General features: G+C 41.3%; 2 protein-coding genes across 7 annotated transcripts in view; one reads left to right on the top strand and one right to left on the bottom strand.

Annotated features, from left to right (window-relative positions):
* Window positions 1-14,945, bottom strand: part of LGI1 (leucine rich glioma inactivated 1) — a 35,986-nt gene extending 21,041 nt beyond the window's left edge. Inside the window, exons 1-2 of one of the 4 annotated variants that reach the window (XM_030031269.1) lie at window positions 13,727-13,823; window positions 13,076-13,248 (exon numbers count right to left, since the gene is read on the bottom strand). The gene's annotated coding sequence lies outside the window, so the exon portion shown is untranslated. Of the gene's footprint in view, window positions 1-13,075; window positions 13,249-13,313; window positions 13,487-13,726; window positions 13,838-14,690 lie in introns of those variants that run through there. The other 3 variants (XM_030031270.2, XM_030031268.1, XM_030031271.2) reach the window with 3 other exon arrangements.
* Window positions 13,988-20,082, top strand: part of LOC115348490 (protein FRA10AC1) — a 28,748-nt gene continuing 22,653 nt past the window's right edge. Inside the window, exons 1-2 of one of the 3 annotated variants that reach the window (XM_030031275.2) lie at window positions 13,988-14,154; window positions 19,691-19,767. In XM_030031275.2, the coding sequence (XP_029887135.1) occupies window positions 14,122-14,154; window positions 19,691-19,767 (110 nt within the window). In that variant the 5' untranslated portion in view covers window positions 13,988-14,121. Of the gene's footprint in view, window positions 14,155-17,119; window positions 18,190-19,690; window positions 19,768-20,082 lie in introns of those variants that run through there. The other 2 variants (XM_041127044.1, XM_030031274.2) reach the window with 2 other exon arrangements.

The raw sequence follows: 20,082 nt of genomic DNA, 5'->3' as shown, positions 1-20,082 counted from the left end.
TCCAAAATGTACGATGTTTTGATATCACATGACTTCTAAACCAGTATCACAAAATTTTAAGGACTTAATCCATCATCTTTGAGCAGCTGATTTTGACAATACTGCTAACGTTAAATGTGTTTAGATGTTCTGTGGCATGCTCGTTCATCATGCTGGTCTGACTCTCTTCCAAGGCAGGCAAATAAGTGCTGCACCTTGGTAGCTTTACCTTCTGTAAGTTAGAGAAAAAGAACAGGACAAACTATCAAACAGAAAAATCCATTAATCGTCCTTCAGGTCAGACATGGACATAACCTCAACTACTGGATTGGCCCTTCACTATGAGAAAGACCCCACAAAGCCTATCGACCTTGTTATGTACTGTCGCTCAGTTTCCTCTGGGTTTGTCTATTCCTCCTCCTCCAAATGAGACTGGATGCTTGTATAAATCCCAGAGCTGGGGTTCCTCAGCTACTTCCCTAGCTCCCGTATTCTGTTTTCCAGCAGAGTGGGACCAGTTGCTTTCTCAGGTTTTTAAAAGGCTCATAAGCTCTGTTACAAAGCAGTATACTTTGCAGCACACAATTCAGTAGCATGAAGTTAACTGCTTTCCTAAATACTAGCCACTTTTCTCCAGACCTAAACAAATAATTCTGGCTTTGTTTCTATTGTCTGTGTTTTGCTTTGAAAATGGTGACAATGGATATTTAGAGTTGGAAGGGAAATGAAAAGAGCAAACATACAAGCTCAAGAGAGAACAAAAGCCCCATTCAAAGATACCTGAAGCTGTGCTACTTCATGGTTCACAGCAGGAACTGAGACCACACCTAATATAGAGGGAAGTATTAAGAAAGGAAACAATAAAAAAGAACACCAGGTTTTCACTTTGTTGCAGAAATTCTACACTTTCTCAATCTTTCAAGAAAACTTTCAAGAAAATTTGCCTGTAGTTAATTTATACTCTGGGAAGATCAACATCTCACATGTGCAAGGTTGGAAATGGGGACGCTTTTCAGCCAAACATGCCCCTCCACTTCAGTGGAACTGACATCAGACTCACCACCTAGCATGCATCCTACCGCAAGATTCAAGTGCCCTCTATAGGAACCTCTCAGGGAGGAAAAGTTGTGGTCAAATATGCAAGTTACTTTTTGCCTTTTATTTTCCCTACATAGCCTGATCAGACATTAAAAGCATGATACTACTGAGAGAATCTATGCTTAATTTGTAATTGGAAATGGTCTCATGACTTCTGAAGAAGTTGACGCGGTGATACTGAGAACGTAGTTCTGTGCAACGCTTTCCTTAATGGGATGGTTTCTCTCTTCACCACTCTTCCATGGGTTTTTGGTTCTACCCTCTTCCACAGCTCGCTACTGGTATTTCTGGCTCTAATGCTACTGTCTAAAGTGGATTAAATAAATGATCTGGTAAAAGAACAAAAAATAAATAAAACCCTGAACAAGCCCAAATCCTTCCAAAACAAAACAAGAATTGCTAGAGCCAGAACAAGCAGCTGAGGACACGAGCAGGCAGGGAGCATTGGTTTCGCTGTTAGAGAAAATGTACAGGGAGCCACACATTTGAGGAGTGGTTTCATATTACAAATGCTCACAAACATTTAAATGAACCACAGGACAGAACTGGTGACAAAATACCTCAGTCTGGACCAAACAGGACAAAATATGAACCTCATAAAATGCCCTAGTATTTAGCTAGCATTGTTTAGAAGTTACCACCTAACTGGAGGACAGACCCTTAACAGGTGTATACAAACTGACACTTGACAATTATGATCTCCGCTCTGCCAGCCCCTTGCACTATTTATTCATTTAGTAGTTGTTCATAGGAGGTATCCTTCATGCCTACAGTAAGAATACAGAGGGATAGAAAATCCAGTCCAGTAAGAAGCCTGTATCCGAAACAGAATGTCCCAGATTTTCTATCATGAGCAAGTGCTTTCTACAGACCCAAAACAACATACCACTGTCACTGTAGCTAAATGCCATTTAATTGGCAGCTAGAAAAGTCTATAATACATTTCTTCATGGAAAAATGTTTGAGCTCTTCCAGTTTGCCAAGATGCTAATTAAAAACAGACGGCATGTTATAAAATCCTTTCCTTGACCTGTGCTATCTTACATTGCCCTTCTGTACTTTTTTCATGGCACTGGTTCCCTGCGGAATTATTCTAATCTTTATAAACCTATATTTAATTTTCCTTTTCATTTTGCAGACAGAAAAAAAAGTAACTAAATGTTATTTATTTCAATGTACATAGGAAATTTATTTGTTACATGGCAGAGATAACAGGCTTTTGAGGAGAGAATCTTAACTCGTTCAAAACAGAAGGTTTCTACATCCTGAATAATTCACAATGAAAGAAAACTTAGCACCACTGAAGTCACTGAAATAGTTCAAGTAAAAGCCTTGCTGGCATGCCACTGACATAATGAATTGCACAATGAGAAGGACATGCCTCATCAAACATGTATTATTGTCTCATCATTGCTAATCAAAATGCTTTACAAAGCAGGGATTTGTATCAGTGCTGAAATATTTTAAGGGGTCGTTGGTGATAGCTCCACAAGTGTATTTTACTGATGTTTTTATTGTTCTTAACAATTCATGAATATTTGGAAAAATACCTTATTTCGGTAAGAGTTAATCCCTTTTACCTCAAGCAAATAGTAGATCTGCCTAACACCCCACCCTATGGTGGGCACACCGCCACTGCACAAGCCCAGCACACATCCTCCATCAAATAAGATACCACACCAAGCTGAACTCCCCAGTCCCTTTTCCTTACAAACCACATCCCCCTGCAGAGGAGACTTTGGAGGGCTGAAGCAGTCCATCACATCTGTTTGCTCATATGCCAACATGCTATTTACTCAGTACAGCTTTAAGAAAGATTTGCTCTTTTGGCTGCTGGCTCTCTCCCTCTGCAGTAGGAGAGCAAAACCAACACAACATCGTTATCTAAGAACTGGCTGTAGTTTTAAATGTAATTTTCATAGCAACAGAGAGATACATGTTTTAGTTATGACTGCTCAGAAGCTAAAGGATTTTCCCTACCTTGATTATGATAACATTCACATTTTGACCTTACAATGCTTCCTATATATCCCTTCTCTTAAGACAACAATCCAAATTCCATACAGCTGACTTTCTTTTAGACACCAATTGCTTTTAGGCATCTGCAAGTTTCCACTGTTGCTGCCCTTGTGATTTAGGCAGAGTCATTAAAACTGGAGGGCCCTAATTCCCAGCCTCAATATAATACATCAGTAAGAAGTAATAAGCTCCTTCATGAAGCAATATTGCTCCCCAGCTAAATAAATGGCACACACTACTGATTAAACAAAGGCACATGTGGCTTTTCTTCCTAAGCATTTTTTGAAGCAAATGGATGAATATATAAGAGAAAAAGAGAAGGACAAAAAAAAAAAAAAACCCCAGGAGTGGGAACTCAGAGAGCAGTAGAGGCATCACAGAAACTGGTATCTTGGACCCCCGGCATTGGAAAGGGGGACCTGAGAAACATCCCTAGAGAACTTCTTGGAGCAGGTATTGGCTGAAAAGACCTTGGAGCTGTTCAGCTTGCTCTTCACTCAGGGAAATGAATGCTATACATTCTTTGAAAATAAAGACTGAATCAAAGATATCTGATTCTATTAACAATTTATTTTCCTAATCAGAACAATCTGAAATAATGACTTTTTAGATAACTGCTCAGGTCAGAAGTAGTAATAATGCTCTACGCCATGTTTCTGACACCTTTGCCTCCCCTCAGGGAGGCAGATCTCCCTTCATATACACTTTATATACATTAAGATCTCTCTCTCAAGACCTATATATAGCTTCTATTCACAGGCGAGTACCACAACCACTTATTCATGCTTTTCATGCTTTACCTGCTGTTTTCAAGGCTGCCCTGATGCCAAAAATAGCTTTGCATATTAGAGGAGGGTTGCTATAGATTCAGAATGGGTGATGTTACGAAGACAGCTAAATCCCTCTTTGCCGAGGACATAGAGGATCCGCATGGATGTGGCTGACGAGCAGCTGTATTATTATCTGTGACCTGGGCTGCGGTGCCCTTTCATAAAGACTCTCAGGCTCCAAGGTTGGGGTATTTGTGCTGTTCTAAGACTGCACTGAACTGCAAATCAGTACAAATCATCATGTCACCATAAGTTCAAGGCTTTGTTTTTCATACTGTAATGTTAGATCACAGTACAACAGTACCTTCATATATTAATAGCACATTAGCTTCTTTTAAACTGGGAAAACAATTTAATATTCTGTTGTATGGGCATATTTTTCTGCAGGCAGTGATGTCTCCAAGTAAGAAAACATCAAAATGCTTTGCTAGTTGTTCTCACTACAGAGCTGAAAGGATGACAATTCATCATCTATTTGATTACTTTCAAGACAGCAATGAAACCACATAAAAAAATTGTACTACATACTGTTGTTTTGAACTTCTGGCAGTGTGTCCTCTGACAATGCTGACAAAGCTAATGTTAATTTTGGAAGTTACCTTCCTGTCTACAATCTAATGGATAGTGCAAGTGAAAAACTGCTTATACATAACTTTCCAACTCATATACTGCATAAAACAGTGAAGTGTGCTATAGATAAGTGTCGTTTGATTGTTAAAGTTATGAAACCTACGTTTTCAAAATTTGTCTGACAAAAATTTTGGAATCATAGGAAAGATTTTGTTAAGCTTGAAGACGTGGAAGTTTTGAGGACTGTCTCTAGAATGTAGTTATCTCTATACTCTGCAATTAAAAGCATCTTAAAATCTTTTCCAGCTTTCAGAAATCACTTTTCTACATTAGGAGAATATCACTGGTTGCATCCTTACAGGATGATGAAGATCATATTAATGGAGATAAGCAAGCATCTGAATAAGACTTACTTTTCCTTCATAATGTAGTAAAATCCTTCCAAGTGGTAACAATCTGATCTTGAATCTGAAGGCAAGGTACATGAGCTAAAGGGCAAGTTGCAAGAAAAGTTGCAATGGCAAAATATTGGTCATTAAAGTAACTCCTACCTAGAAACATGGGAGTGTTATTCCACAGTATAGGTTAGCTCCCAAACATGTAATAAAACAGGTTCATTTCTGTATACAGAATACCTTAAACTTACTCAGCTATGTTAAACTTCTAAAAAATTAGGTGATTTTAGACAATTACTATGAAAAGTTGAAGCTCAACAGAATGACAAAGATTATGCTTCAGGAGTTCTGTATTAGGAACTGAACTTAATGTTTCATCTCCAAATATCAATTTTCCTAGTTCTTAAAACTTGTGGATGATTATGACCATATCAAAGATAAATGAGGTAGTCAGAAATATATTTCTCTTTCCTTAACAGACTCCGATTATAGAAACCTGCCAAATACTGACTCTGTTAAGGCTGAGGTTCAAATAAAAGTTAGTTGTACAGGGAAAGAGTGGCATAGACTGACTAAAACAAGATTATTAAAATACATTAAAATGGATCCTAACATAACTTTAAATAATACCGTCCATCTTTTAAGAACTGTGTATTTGAGGACAGTGTAATGCAAACTTGAGAGAAGATTCCATGATATGCTAAAGGAAATATTTTTTCACTCAAATCTCACTTCACATCCTGACCCTTATCTTTCATGTGGTTATGTTTTATTTTGATTCAAGAAAGGCAGTCACGTACATACATAACTCTTAACATTTTAATATATTGCTTGCAAATTGAACGTGGTTTCAGCAAATAGCCAGATCTCCCCCAAGGTACAAGCTGGAATATTTCTTTTTACTTGCTATAGATGCTTTCCTCAGCAGTTTTTTGAGTCTGCCATTTTTACTTCTAGAGTTGTGGATATTGCAAAGCTCAGTGTTGCTGGCTATAAGTAACATAACTTGATATTTGAAACTAAGTTAGACTAATTGTTCCTATTTAGGACAGTTATCTTCCCCCTTCCACTTAAGTGCCATGGATTGAATAGTATCCTGGCAATACTTTCAATAGAAAGGTAGATAGTATTTCAGTACTTTATGTCTGAATGATATTGGTGATAAAATAACACAAAATTGTATTTAATTTGAAATATAACCCCTATTATTTCCAAAATCTGGCAATCAGTAGTATACTTTTACTAATGAAAGGTCAGTTCTAGCAGAAAAATTAGGTCTCTCAGTAGTACTCTATAAGCATGTTCATAAAAAAAAATGAGGAATTTTTACAGATTCATCCTACGTCACTGCTCAGAGCAGCCTCTTTATATCCCTGTATCCTTCAGTTTCCACTGAATGATCAGCTATTGATCACCTCAACCCAGATACTATCAGCCTCTACATGCAGTTACTGTACTACTTTACTCCCACTGAAATCATAAGGTGAAATGAGGGTTGATTCTGTCATCATTATGCCTCTTATACCTTATTTTTTAAAATCTATCTGTGAGATTCCAAACAGTTGACTAAACCACTGTATATTGTAAATAACCTCTGCTATGAAATATTTCCTTAGCTTTAGGACAACCAGTGGAAAACACTGTGATGAACACGCCTGACCAGCTGCATAGTGCAGTTTGCAGGACTGACCTTCTTGATTCCTGGATTAAGATCTCAGCTTTTGGTTAAGATGCAACACATCTCTAAAAAAACAGGTGGTTGCTGGAACACGTATATAGGAATGAGAACTTATTTCTCTACTACATTATATCTTAGACTCAGACTCTGAGGCACGTTTCTTTTCCAGGTTTTCTAGAATACTAGGTACACAAACAGTGCTTAACTGCTTCTATGACTCAGAAGATAGTGACTCGTCACTCATGTTTTTATATAGAAGACTTTTGATTCCATACATTCAACTGTAAATGATTTGTACCTTCCCCCAATTCTCATCCTAAGTGAATATTATGAATATACATACGTGGTAGACATTATGCACAAAAATGCATATCAGGAAAAAAGGGAATATGTATCTTTTTCACTCTGGTTTCAAAGTCCAATGAACTGTAATGTTGCTCACATATTCTTTTTATTTTCACAAAATAATTCCAGTGGGAAACAATATAATTTAAAGAAAACAAGTACATTGCTTGTTTGTCAGTTGGTTGGGGTTTTTTATTTCCACTTTACTATATTTTCCTTCTCTTGCTTATTATTTTCTTTCATTTTTTCATCTTATATAATTCTGATATCAAACTGGAAAAAACAGATCTCCCTTTTTCTTGGATTTATGTATTTGAATGCCATCAGTCGCTTTCCACCATAGCAGTTCTAGACATAAAAGTAGGATTAAGCATTCTTTGCTCTCTTAGGAGAATGTTCATACTTTGGGGAATTTAAGCATAATGCACTTCTAAAATCTCCTCAAATGAAAACTGGAATGCGTTCAAGGAGTTAGTTTCTGTATTCCTCTTATTTCAATGCAGGTTGATAAAACTAAAAGTAGTATTTTGTGCATATTGATAATTACTTTTTAATTAAATTCTTGATAGGCTGAAGTCACTATACTTGTTTATGCATGCCTACATGCAAGGGTAATCTTTTAGTGAGCTTTGTTCTCAGCAGAGCTGCCAGACTGTAAGCTCTGGAGACTGAAATTACCTGCACACAACAAATGTAGCACTAGCAGTGACAATTAAAGGACACTAGACAGGAGTCTATATCTCCAGGGGATTTATTAGGTAAGATTATTTACTTTTTTGCAAAAAAAACCCCCAAACTTTAGAGATAATATGGGAGGTTTCTTCCAAGAATTATTTTTTGATGAAAGTCTGCTTTATTATTTCCATAACTGGATCAGTTAGTCTTCATAGGGTCATACTGGCATTATTTACAACACCCATCTTAACAAGGGCTTGTGGTGTAGTTTATTTTAATGATATTTTTTGAAGTTCACAGAAATTTTAGGACCAAGGTTGTTGTTACAAGTGTTCCCTTAATTGCAACAGAATGAATGAACAACCTGGTTTTCAAGATATTATGGTAAGATTCTGTAGTCACAGTCAAGAAAACTAAAATAGATGTTAGCAATTAAAACAGTTACAGTTCTTCACGTATCTGTGATTCATTAGTGTGTTAAGAGTGTAAGTGATGCTACCATCAAATAAAGTGTTGAGCATGACTTAAACTACTTCAGTCCATGATAATGAAGATTAAGGCTGCTCCTCTGCCAACAGCAACAAAAAAATTTTGTGAATTGTGCTTAAAGTTGAGAGGCCTTATCTGCACCACAGGAGGTGGAGCTAATGGAATAAATCAGGTTAGGCTGTATTTTCTAACATTGTGGCCTGAACTAGGATTCTATTTACCAAATTGATCAACTAAGGGTGCAACTTCCTCGTATTTTGCTGCTTAGGAGATTTTCACATCAACTGAAAGTTTCAACTCAATTTTTAATAAAAGCCTTTGATTTTTTTTTTTTTTTTATCCTATCAGCAGAACAAACTTAATCTGGAATTTAAGATGTGCACTGTCCTCTTCTTGAGCTTTGCATTAGTGTTTATAAAACTAATTCCCAAACTTCGGTCTCAAAGTAAGTACTCTGTAGACGGCCAACAGAACCACCACCTTCAGGTGAAGTCTGACAGTACATTAGGCAATAAGTAGTTGTGGAGGTTTGCAGTGATTTGTTCACCCTTGAAGTACAGGAGCCTGGAATAAGAAAGGTCCATGGGTCAAATGCTACTTCATATGGCCTTCTAAAATTCCACCATCTGTTGGCTCTGCCTTTAGTTATACAGAATTGGGGACAGATTTTCAAAGGAACCAAGTTTTTTCCAAATTGTTTATCATATTGGAAGCCTTAGTGTTCTAGAAATTCTGCCCCCACACGATGTATCTGACATTGATCTCCAATGGTGTTAAACAGGAATAATTAAGAGGAAAATTTCCACTGATAATTGGAATTTAGGAAATTCTATACTCTTATAATAGGATTAGATATCATATTATTATCTCTATTTTATCTTATTAACAAATACAATGCAATACAATGATTGCGGTTACTTATACAAAGGTCTGGGATTTTGGAACAAGAGAGGAAACTGATGAACAATCAGATGCTATTTTTTCAAAGGCACTTTTCTAACAATGATTACACACTGAAATGGTAATTGCAACTTCAAAATAGCATAAAACAGCACAGCTGCTCTCTAAATAATGGATATAGCACGGGCTTGTCGCTGATATTTTTTGTAAGTGACTCTATACTGGAAAAAATTTTTAATCCAGAAGTGCTTTTATTGAATGAATTACTTTATCAGCCAAACAAATAAAACTGCATTTGCCTTTTAGCACAGCAACATCGACATCTAGTGGCTAATTACACTCCATGTTTGATATCCTTTGTATGACCAAAAACGTGGAACATACCATTTACTGAATTTGACAAAATAACTATGCATTGCAACAGCCTGCTCTCTTTACATAACCTCTAGATGATTACAGAATGATGGTAGTCTTTAATGACTAGTCTGGAGTGACCAGTCCCAGTGATGGGAACTGGTGAGCGTGAGCCATTGCCCCTCAGCACAGCCCCACTGGTTTTCCCTGACTGTCAGAAAGTCTTAGGCTTGGGAGTCAGCTGCCTGACTGAAGTATCTACCTTGCTTGGGGCTTGTTGGGAGGCACAGTGCATCCCTAAAGTTGTGCACAGGTACATCTAAAGGAAGAAGAACTACACTTACTGAATGTGGTGTTACTGGCATACGTGAACGTCCATTTTTAGTTCTACTTGCTTTTCTACAAATTAGTAGGGGGCTTCAGATAGAGGGAGATGAAAATCAGGAACATGACAGATGCCATGAGACTGTTCATACTATGAAGACATAAAAATAAATTATTTGGCAACTTACTTCATAGACATGTAGAATATAGGAAGGTGCCAATGTCAAATAATGTCAGAAAGTCTAATTTACCCATTTTTCAACAAAATCACTGGCTTAACAGAGAACGAGGAAAGATTAGACAAGATAAATCTCAATTTTACTAGCATTCTTGATGGTTCCACGTTACTTTCTCATAATCAAACTCAAATGTAGTCATACATGACCTCTGCAAACAGCTCTTATAATGGATATGGTTGTCAGTGACCACCTTGCCCACGCTCTCCATACCAGTGGTAGCTGCCTTTTCTGGCCTGCTGGCAAAGCTGCCTGATTTGCTTCATTAAAAATTGGACTAATTTCTTAATTGGCTAACCAAACTAATTTTGATCAAACAAATCAGAGGCTGTTGAGTTTAAGCAACTTTACCAGAAGATCTTAGGAGGCAATAATGTCCTGCAGGAAGGTTGAGGTATTTCTTCCTAGCTAAATACTGATAAGGACTAAACAGTTATGCTTAGTGTTTCTTAGAAAGAGAGAAATTCAAGTCTGAAAAAGAGCAATAAAACATATAAGAGTTCCCAGAAACTATACGGAAAGGTTGAAGTACTTTTCATTTTTTTAGCTTCAAAAAGGGAACTCTGTGGTCATATATGTCTTCCAGTATTTAAAGATTTGTTATTCAAATAATGATCAATTCTTGCTTTCTGTACCAACTAGCGCAGGGCATTAATAAATTATCTCAAGTAGCAACAAAGGAGATTTATCTTAGAAATTAGGAAAAAACCTGTATACCTAAGGGGTTAACAGATTAAGCTATTTACGCTGTGAAATCTCTTATACTGGAAGCTTTTAGGAACAGCTTAGTAAGTATGCCAGGTATGATTCCTTGAATTCTGCATCCCCATGATTCAATACCTTCTTTTGGTACATACATATTGATAAAAGTACCTCCCATAAAAATATGGGGGAATTAAATAAATAAATGAACAGGTTACTTAAGTAAACATAATGCTACCACCAAATGATAAGAAGGTCAGAGGTCTATCCTGAACACATATCACAGATGTTAAAATGCACCTTCTACTCTCCAGTACAAATGACATGAGTCAATATGTATTCATAAATCTCTTGATGTCAGCAACAGTTTTACCACCCATTTAATGAATTTGGATGACTGAAAAGTGGCAAATTAAATTAAATAATTTTTGTCTAGGTTTTTTTTTTGCATACTGAGGCTATCTTCATGGTCTACATAATACGATCCAAGATTACATAGGTGACTGGAAGAAAGACAGTATGAATGCAAATACAGAGAAGCTGATGAACTCCTGGGATTATTTCAGAATCATGGACATTACCTTGTATTGTTAAGAATATCCCTGGAAAGACTTTTGGGGGGAAGAAATTTCCATTTCTTCTTCCCAAAACTTTCTATGGAATTGTTACACTGAGTCATCAGAAAACTGAGTGATTAAAGTTGAGTAAGACTATGTCAATGATTTGAAAACTTGGGAGAGAAAACATCTACTTCTTGAAGGTTTTAAAATCATGTCGGACTTAAGCTTTCTGGATACACTAGGTCTCATACTTGGCCCACTTCTAGATTTAGGGCAGGAGTAAATTAAGAACTACAGTGATGTCTCCTTTGTGGGCCATGAAGTTCAGGGCTACTGTAATTTAAGAGTACAGTTTCACATTACTGCTAAACTGATCTAATAGAGAGCTGCTGCTGAAAGGGCCACCCTTGTTTCTCACCTCCTCCCTCTCTCCTGTCCCATCCCTAACCTTTTTTTTGCACCACCACTGTTACTCATCAGACACCACAGCAGGACAGTCAGAGGAGCTAGACTGGCAGAAAATTAAATATTGCAGTTCAGCAGAAGTGGTCAGACGAGCACTAGTGCCAGTTCAAGAAGAGGAATGCTCTTTTCAGCAGCAGCTAACCCATAGATTGATTTACCTGTAATGGAAAACTGTGCTCCTAAGGTTTGGTTGTACAATCATTGAAATCCAACTTAAAACTGTAGCACCTCCCACCCTGCAAAGAGTTATGCCCATCTCTTCTTTTCTTTTTCCCCATATCTTTCAGTCCTGTGGGACTCGTAGGAGAGAACTGTCCTTTTTGGTGTCAAAGCATATTGATGCTAGATTTAAACTATGGAGATATTCCCACAGGATCAAACTATAATACATATACCAAGGGCTAAGGACAGGTCCAGTTTCAACTTCCAATTTATTTACGAGGCCATTTCTGATCCACTTCCCCAGCTGTAGCTTACTGTAGCCCACATATAAGATGCAGTCAGGTGATGTTTGAAAGCAACACAGTCAGACATCAGAAAAGCATAACATAGTAAGATGAAATTACCTAGCTGCTATTCTCAGAAAAACTGCTTATAAAATAACTTCAGCATCTACAACAGCTGCTATAGTTAGACTCACTGCAGAATTTTCCTCTGTCCCAGAAATTTTATTTTTCCTATATGCAGGCTTTTGTAGCCACACCACAATGCCAAAAGATTCAAGAATTGTAAATCTTCCCTCTACCTTTCCCACTTTTCTTCAAAGTGCATAATCAATGATATGTTGGCCCAGTTTCCAGAATCATGTCAGGATTCATTCACACTAAAGCAGTCTGTCATTTCCGTAAGAGAGGAACAACAAAAAGATGCCTGCTATTACAGCTTCGTGGCTATACATTATTTATTTTAAGATATTTAAATTATTAATTAGGATAATTCCATTTTTGCAACAGAGTCTCTGCCCTTTAGAGGAAACAGGCCACATTCAGTAGGACTTCAGCAGAATACTGCATACACTCCAATAAGCATATTGCCACTCAGTTCCTTTCCATGGGACACCGTCAGAGTGATAATAACTTAACAAGTGACACAAATACTAGGTCAGGAGAAAAAATACTTTTGCTTTTAAAACTGAGATTCGGTAGCCAAGGTAAGGAGGTATACTGTCAACTATGGTGTATGATTGCCTTACTGCGTAATAGCGACTAGCTACAACTTATATTTTACAACTTAGATATTACAATGAATGACAGTAGTAGTATTTCAATTTTGAAAATTTCCCTGTATTGTCTATGGTTTAAGACCCCAGAAATCAATAACACGGCAGTCCAGAAGAAAATACCCGTGATGGATTACAGCATTTCAGACCTCGGCAGTCAAAATGCTGGTTCAGGTATTGTGCGCCCTAATGTTTGATGGGAAACGATATCAACTCCTTGGCAGCTACTTGCTGTACCTGATGACTATCACGCTGAAGACTTGTATTTCCCTGCTAGCTTATGAGAAAACAGTTTTAGTTTAAAAGGGCTCCTTTCTCTGATGCAACCCACAGGCTCCCAAACTCTATCACCCGGTTGCCGTTGGTCCTCACAGAGAAACTGGGTCATATATTGCTCTTCCTTCTTCTAACTGCGAGATGCGATTGAAAAGAAGAGAAACCGCTAAAACATGTGGAAATCAATGTTACATATTACCTTGCCGAGGCTGCCAGGGCGTTAATACGGCCGTGAACGAGGTCTGTGCCGCGGTGAGGGCAGCGCACATACCTACTGCATGAAGCCCGGCCCCGGGGACGTCCGGCAGCTGCTGCCCGCCGAGGAGCACCCTCCCGGGGCCCTTCCTCCCTCAGGGGCCTCCTCCAGAGCGACCCCCGCCTCCGCGACCCCTCCCCGAGGGACCCTTTCCGCCGAGTCCCGCCACCCCCGGCACCCGCAGCCGGGCCCGAGCCGTTACGCTCCCCGCCGCCCCCCCCGCCCCAGCTCAGCTCCTCTCCTCCAACGGGGACTCCCCTGCCCGAAAGCGCCGGGGGTGGTGCGGGGGCGAAGCGGGACGGGGAGGAGAGGGGTTCGCTAAAGCCTCGCTGAGAGCCGCTACGGCCGAGTCCTACCTTCCCAGAGGCGGAGACCGCCGCAGCCGGGGCCGCGCACCGGGTTCCCGGGCAGGGAGACTCCCCTCGCCCCTAAACATGATGAGCGGCTTTCCCCTCCCCTCCCCTGCCGGCGCGGCTCGCCCTCCCCCGCCCGCCGGCGCCCCGCCGCGCTCCGCCGGCTCCCCGCGCCTTGCTGCCCTGCGCCGCGCCGCCCGCCAGCGGCGGAGGGAGGCAGCCCCCGCGCGGCCCTGCTCCGCCTCTGCCCCCGGTTTCCGGGAGGGGCCCGCGGGAGCAGCCCGCGGAGCAGCGCCGCGGCCGGCGAGCAGGGCCGGGTGGCGGACACGGCCCTCGCCGGCGTCCCCAGCCAGCTGCCCCGCCGGCCAGCCGGCCGGGCGGGCCGCGCCGCCGCCGCCATGGTGCCCAACCAGCTGCGCCTCTCCGCGGCCGTGAGTGGGGCCCGGGAGGGAGGGAGCCCGTCAGGGGCGGGCGGCGGACAGGCCTCGGCGGAGGCCGCGGCCTCCATCGCGGCGGGGGTGGGGCCGGCGGAGGGGCCAGGCCGTGGCCGTGCGGGGAAAGGGCCGAGCCGCCCTCCCCGTTTGCGGTCGGTCCTCCTGTCCGCGCCTGCCCCCTCTTCCTCCCGCGTTCCGCTCCGTTTTTTCTTGCTCTGCTACGTTCTTCCTTGTCTTTCGTTCTCGTCAGCCGGGCAGGGCTGGGCGGCTTTGGAAGCCGTGTCGGACCCGCACGGGCCGGTTTTCGGTGTGATTTTTCTCCGTGGAGCCCCACAAAGCTCTAATTCTCACTGTCGTGGTCTGCTGTTACCTTTTACTCCGGCTTCCCCTTTCATAGTTTTAGAGCTTTAATAAAGGGGCAGTATCTTGTGGGTGTCTTTTCTCTTTGCTAGGGGTGTTCACTGTACAGTATATGCAAATACTCGTAATTGGTTTTACAAGGAAGAGTAGGTTTGAAGATAATTGTACTTAACTCTCAGGTTTTTTTCCTCCAAGTGGGGGTTGCAAAGCCTCAAAGGCAACATCAAGATGGGAAGAGCCTTTTGCAGTGAAGCATGCTGACCCGCTGCATGGCACCCTCTATCCAGCCAGGACGGCTTCTCAAGCCCCATTCTAGATCCCGTGGTCCCTTCAGACCCTCCCAGAGTAGTTTGTTTATACCAAAATGAGCACTCGGGTCTGTTTGGGCCACATCCAGGCTGCAAGCAGAAATGAGCACAGGCCTGTGTGCTGGGTGACGCTTGGGAGGGGAGTAGCAAGATTAGGGCTGAGGTCAGGACCCGCGAGTTGGGATTTTGTGTGTAGGATTGTTTTGCCCTTTTTTTTTTTTAACTGTCTTTTTCTGTTCAGCTGCATGTTGTGATCAGGAGTCAACATGAACTATGATGTGTCCATTTCCCTAGTGTGCATTTACCCCTGTTGAGAGAGTTAAAGGAGATGCCTTTTCTGGATGCGGATACGTCCTGTAAATGCAGTGCCGGGGAGTCCGCAGTGGCCTATATTGACATCAACAGTTGATGTCTCTTCTATTTGCTGTCAGTTGCATACAGTGTTCGTACATTCACTGTGTTTAAGTTGCCTGTTGTTAGGAGCCCTGAGTTAGCAGGCTTGGTTCTGTCTCCAGTTGCTTTGCTATTCATTAATCCAAGATGTTGGGATTACTTAAATGTGATTTAAATGTATCCCAAAGCGTATTGGTACTTGTTTTAGTTTTGTGGTTTCAGTTTGTTTTGTTGTTTGGGAAAAAAAAGTTCAAAGTTGGTCTAACAGACAAAACACACTACCATTTAAGTTATGTTGCTTTCAGGTTCGTGTTTTGATAAAATGTTTGGTATTTATGTTACTAATTTACTAAAAGAATTCTGAGTTTTTGACAAATTCCATCAAAGTGAAGATTATATTGATGGGCTTATCAAATAGTGAAACTACTTATTTTAAATTTTCTTGACAATTTTGCATGTCAATGTCTACATATGCCTCTTTTAAAATTTAGCTTGGGCATAAAGCTTTGGTATCTGCCCCTCTTTTACTACGGTTAGGTATGAAATACATTTTCCTTATCTGGGATCGTTGTTTGGCTGTTTTCATGGAGAAGGGGAGAAATCAGCCTTGAAATTTCACAACATTAAGCCAGTGTCTGTTTACACTGTCCTTCTAAAACATAAAGATTCATTTATGGATTAGATTCTTTGATGGAGTTCATTTTTGTTTTACCTAAAAGGTGATTTTGGTATCCTCCTAAGGCATCAGGTCAGTAATTTTCAGTCCCAGTCTCCAAGAGAGCCATCCAGCACTGCTGGAGCTGCTCATGTCAAACTGTGGTGGGCTGACCCTGGCTGGAGGCCAGGTGCCCACCAAAGCTGCTCTGTCACTCCCCTCCTCAGCTGGACAGGGGAGAGAAAATGTAACAAAGGGCTCGTGGGTCAAGATAAGAACGGGGAGAGATCACTCAACCAATTACCGTGACGGGCAAAACAGGCTCGACTTAGGGGAAATTAACTTAATTTATTGCCAATCGAACCAGAGTAGGGTAATGAGAAATAAAACCAAATCTTAAAACACCTTCTCCCCACCCCTCCCTTCTTCCCGGGCACAGCTTCAGTCCCAAACTCTCTACCTACCCTCCCCAAGCAGAGCAGGGGGACGGGGAATGGGGGTTACGGTCAGTTCATCACATGTTGTCTCTGTCACTTCATCCTCCTCAGGGGCAGGACTCCTCACACTCTTCCCCTGCTCCAGCGTGGGGTCCCTCCCATGGGAGACAGTCCTTCACAAACTTCTCCAACGTGGGTCCTTCTCATGGGCTGCAGTTCTTCACAAACTGCTCCAGCATGGGTCCCTTCCACAGGGTACAGTCCTTTAGGAGCACACTGCTCCAGTGTGGGTCCCCTGCAGGGTCACAAGTCCTGCCAGAAAACCTGCTCCAGCGTGGGATCCTCTCTCCATGGATCTGCAGGTCCTGCCAGGAGCCTACTGCAGCGTGGGCTTCCCACAGGGTCACAGTTTCCTTCGGACATCCACCTGCTCCGGCATGGGTCCTCCATGGGCTGCAGGTGGATATCTGCTCCACCGTGGACCTCCCTGGGCTGCAGGGGGACAGCCTGCCTCACCATGGTCTTCACCACAGGCTGCAGGGGAATCTCTGCTCCGGCGCCTGGAGCACCTCCTCCCCCTCCTTCTTCACTGACCTTGGTGTCTGCAGGGTTGTTTCTCTTACATGTTCTCACTCCTCTCTCCAGCTGCAGTTTCTGTGCCCCAGCAACTTTTTTTCCCATCTTAAATATGTTATCCCAGAGGCACTACCACAGTTGCTGATGAGCTCGGCCTTGGCCAGCGGCGAGTCCATCTTGGAACCGGCTGGCATTGGCTCTGTTGGACATGGGGGAAGCTTCTAGCAGCTTCTCACAGAAACCACCCCTGTAGGCCCCCACTACCAAAACCTTGCCACGCAAACCCGATACACAAACCCAACTTTGGTACAGTACCTGCCTGTCCTGCTGTTGCTTTCAAAGAAGGAGTGACCTGGAAGTGTCAGGGCATCAGTTGTGGGTTGTGCTTTTTCACTCTGAATTTGTCTTTGAGTGATTGTAGTGATTCAGAGGAATGGCTGAAGCTGTGAAGAGTCCTCCTGTCGGAAGAGCAGCCTCTCAGGACCTAGTCCTTAGCCATGCCTGCCCTTATATTCATAGTCACAGCTTTCCAAAAGGCAGTCATCAACTTCTGAGAGTCCAACTGTATGACTATGTTGGAGCAGCTTTTCTTGCATCTTTTTTTTTCAGTTGAGTCATTCCCAGAATCATTTGGGAGCTGATTACTGAGTATGTCTATTTTTTTCCTGGGGCCCATCATCCAAAGGCTACCACTTTGGGAAAATCTCCTTTTATTCAAGCTTTTCTCGCCTGTTTTTATACTTCATCTGTCTCATGTTGACTTTCATACACATTGTGTTGGCTTGGACTTTCTAACCTTTCGAGTGTGAAGGAAGCTCTCAGTATTCATCTGGGAAGCATTAATTTTGCCATTTAAAACACTCCTGGATTACCATGATATTTTTAAAATTTAGAGGCCAAGTATAAATATATTTGCTGCACACTCATAATGTACTCAGCCTTCTTTAAAGACCACATAAGCTTTATTAATAAAAGTAGCGACAGGCTTGCTATTAGAACCACCTCAGCTAGGAGACCTGCATCTGAGCTGTGGATTATCATGGGACTGTGCTGAGAGGACTTTGCACCATTGCTGCTCTTTTGCCAGTGCATGAGGCCCACTCACACCAGACACTGCAGATATCTGCTGCACTTTTTTTTGATAACTGATAATTTTTTTGTCTCCTGGGAAATAGAAAACTTAAAAGCAAATCAGAAAGTTCTGATTTGGTTTTGTTCAAATATATACGTATATGAGAGCTATGTCTTCTTCAGAAGAGTTCAAGAGTGGAAGGAACATTACAGTATTAAGCAAGGAAAAAAGGTACAGTTTATTATTATTAATAAAAATAATTAAAAAAAAAAACCCTTAAAAATCAATCCTTCACCATCAGTGTGAGAACTGTGTTTTACATACTCTGCATGATACAGACCAGTTGTTGATGTCAGTAGAGGATACAGTTGACTCTGCAGCATGCAATTTCTGGGAGGCATTTGTATAAAGAGAAGGCATCTCATCAAAATCATCCTGAAGAGATGCGTCTTTTTTGCAGATTTTGTTTTTCTCAGGTTTTTGTCTGAGGAGGAATATGATTGTAGGTAATGTAGGAATCAGCAACGCTGAATCAAATACACTGGTTTTCTAACCCAGTTTCTTTTCTCATCCACTGTGTGAATTATCAAGATACTTAGGAAGTATTTGTTGAACCTTACCCTGTGCAGATGTGTAATAACCACCTCTCTTGTTTTTAGCTCAGTTGTGTAAATGTTCCAGTTGTGTAAATGCTTTTTTTGGTGTTAGTGCCAGTTTATGCAGTTCCCAGCTCTGGCTGTTTTCTTCCTGTGCTATCCTTCCTGGTGTAGGCTGGTGTAGCTGTTTGGGGGGCTCTGGATGAACTGTCAGGAAGCTTATCTGGGTTAAAATTATCTTTTTTGGATAGGATCCTTTGGAACTTGGGTGAGTTGTATGATCTGGTTCATGTGTAGTTTCACAACTGTAACTGAGCAACTGGAAGGAAGGTCCCAGAGTAGGAGTGAGGGAGAGGAGATGGGATCTAGTTAAGCCATTAGTCTGCTGAAAGAATTGGACATGTAAACTGTGCCTTGAAAAATGGAGGTGATAGATCTGGGCATCAGTCAGTGCTTGATTGTTTGATGGTATTAAGATAGGGGATATTTTGGTTTTCTTATATGCATTTGACATTGTAGTCCCAAAGTGTGTAGAAAAAGAGATTTTATTTCATGGTAGGAATGTTGTGCTGATTAGACGGTACATTTTTGCAGGCATATTGTTATTTTGTATTTTAGTTATCATTTCAATCAGCTTTCCAGCTACCAGCGTAAGATCTAATGTTCTAAAATGCTGTATCATGGCCAAAGAAACTTTTGTTCTCATCTTTGTTTATAATGTGGTCACATCAGTTGCTGTCCTCCAGCCCACTGAAAGAGCAGCTCCTGGGGAAGATAGTCACCTTTTTCTTATATAAGGGAGTTTGTTTGAAAGTTAAGACCAAAGATGTAGTCATACTTTTGGTTATCTGCATCTATACGAAGATTAAATATAGGGACATCTGCATCTAAATTATTTATAAAGTGATCTTTTGACAGACTGACAATGTCTGTCTTTGCCTGGTGTTATTTGGAATATACTCTGCATTGTCTGTTCAATTTGGTTTGGTTTAGACATATGTGAGAATTTGCACTTGCTGGCTTGCTCTCTGTCTTTCTCTCTTTTATTCATACATGATGGACAGTACTGATTTCTAGTTATGCTGTGTCCATATTACATTAGCGGGTATATTGACTGTATTGTCTATTATTTTCAGGCACGTGGCCATGGAGGCTATGATTCTGATTTTAGTGATGAGGACAGTGGAGAGAATTCTATGCAAAAGACTAAAAGGTAACGTAGTACAGAATTAACACTTTGCATTATGTATTTAGTGCAAATGGCCTATTGCTGTGTGTAGAAGATTATGCTATGGTATGTAAAGTCTGGTGTTGAAATGGTTTTTGAAAAATCGGTCTCTCTGGTTCCTGCATCTCCTCATGTCAAGCTTGCCAAAGCATGGTGTCTCCCAGGGGCAGCTGATTAAGATCCATTCTGCCATGTCCATCTGGTGTCTATATGCCCCTCAGTTCTTGGAGCAGAGTATTTCATTTTTCTAGGCATTAGTATCAACTGCTGGGGTTTGGCTGTGCTGTTCACTTCACAGTG

This window comes from Aquila chrysaetos, chromosome 11 (assembly GCF_900496995.4).
Source record: "Aquila chrysaetos chrysaetos chromosome 11, bAquChr1.4, whole genome shotgun sequence".
In the NCBI taxonomy this organism is placed as follows: Eukaryota; Metazoa; Chordata; class Aves; order Accipitriformes; family Accipitridae; genus Aquila; species Aquila chrysaetos.
This window is presented reverse-complemented; position numbering and strand designations above follow the sequence as displayed.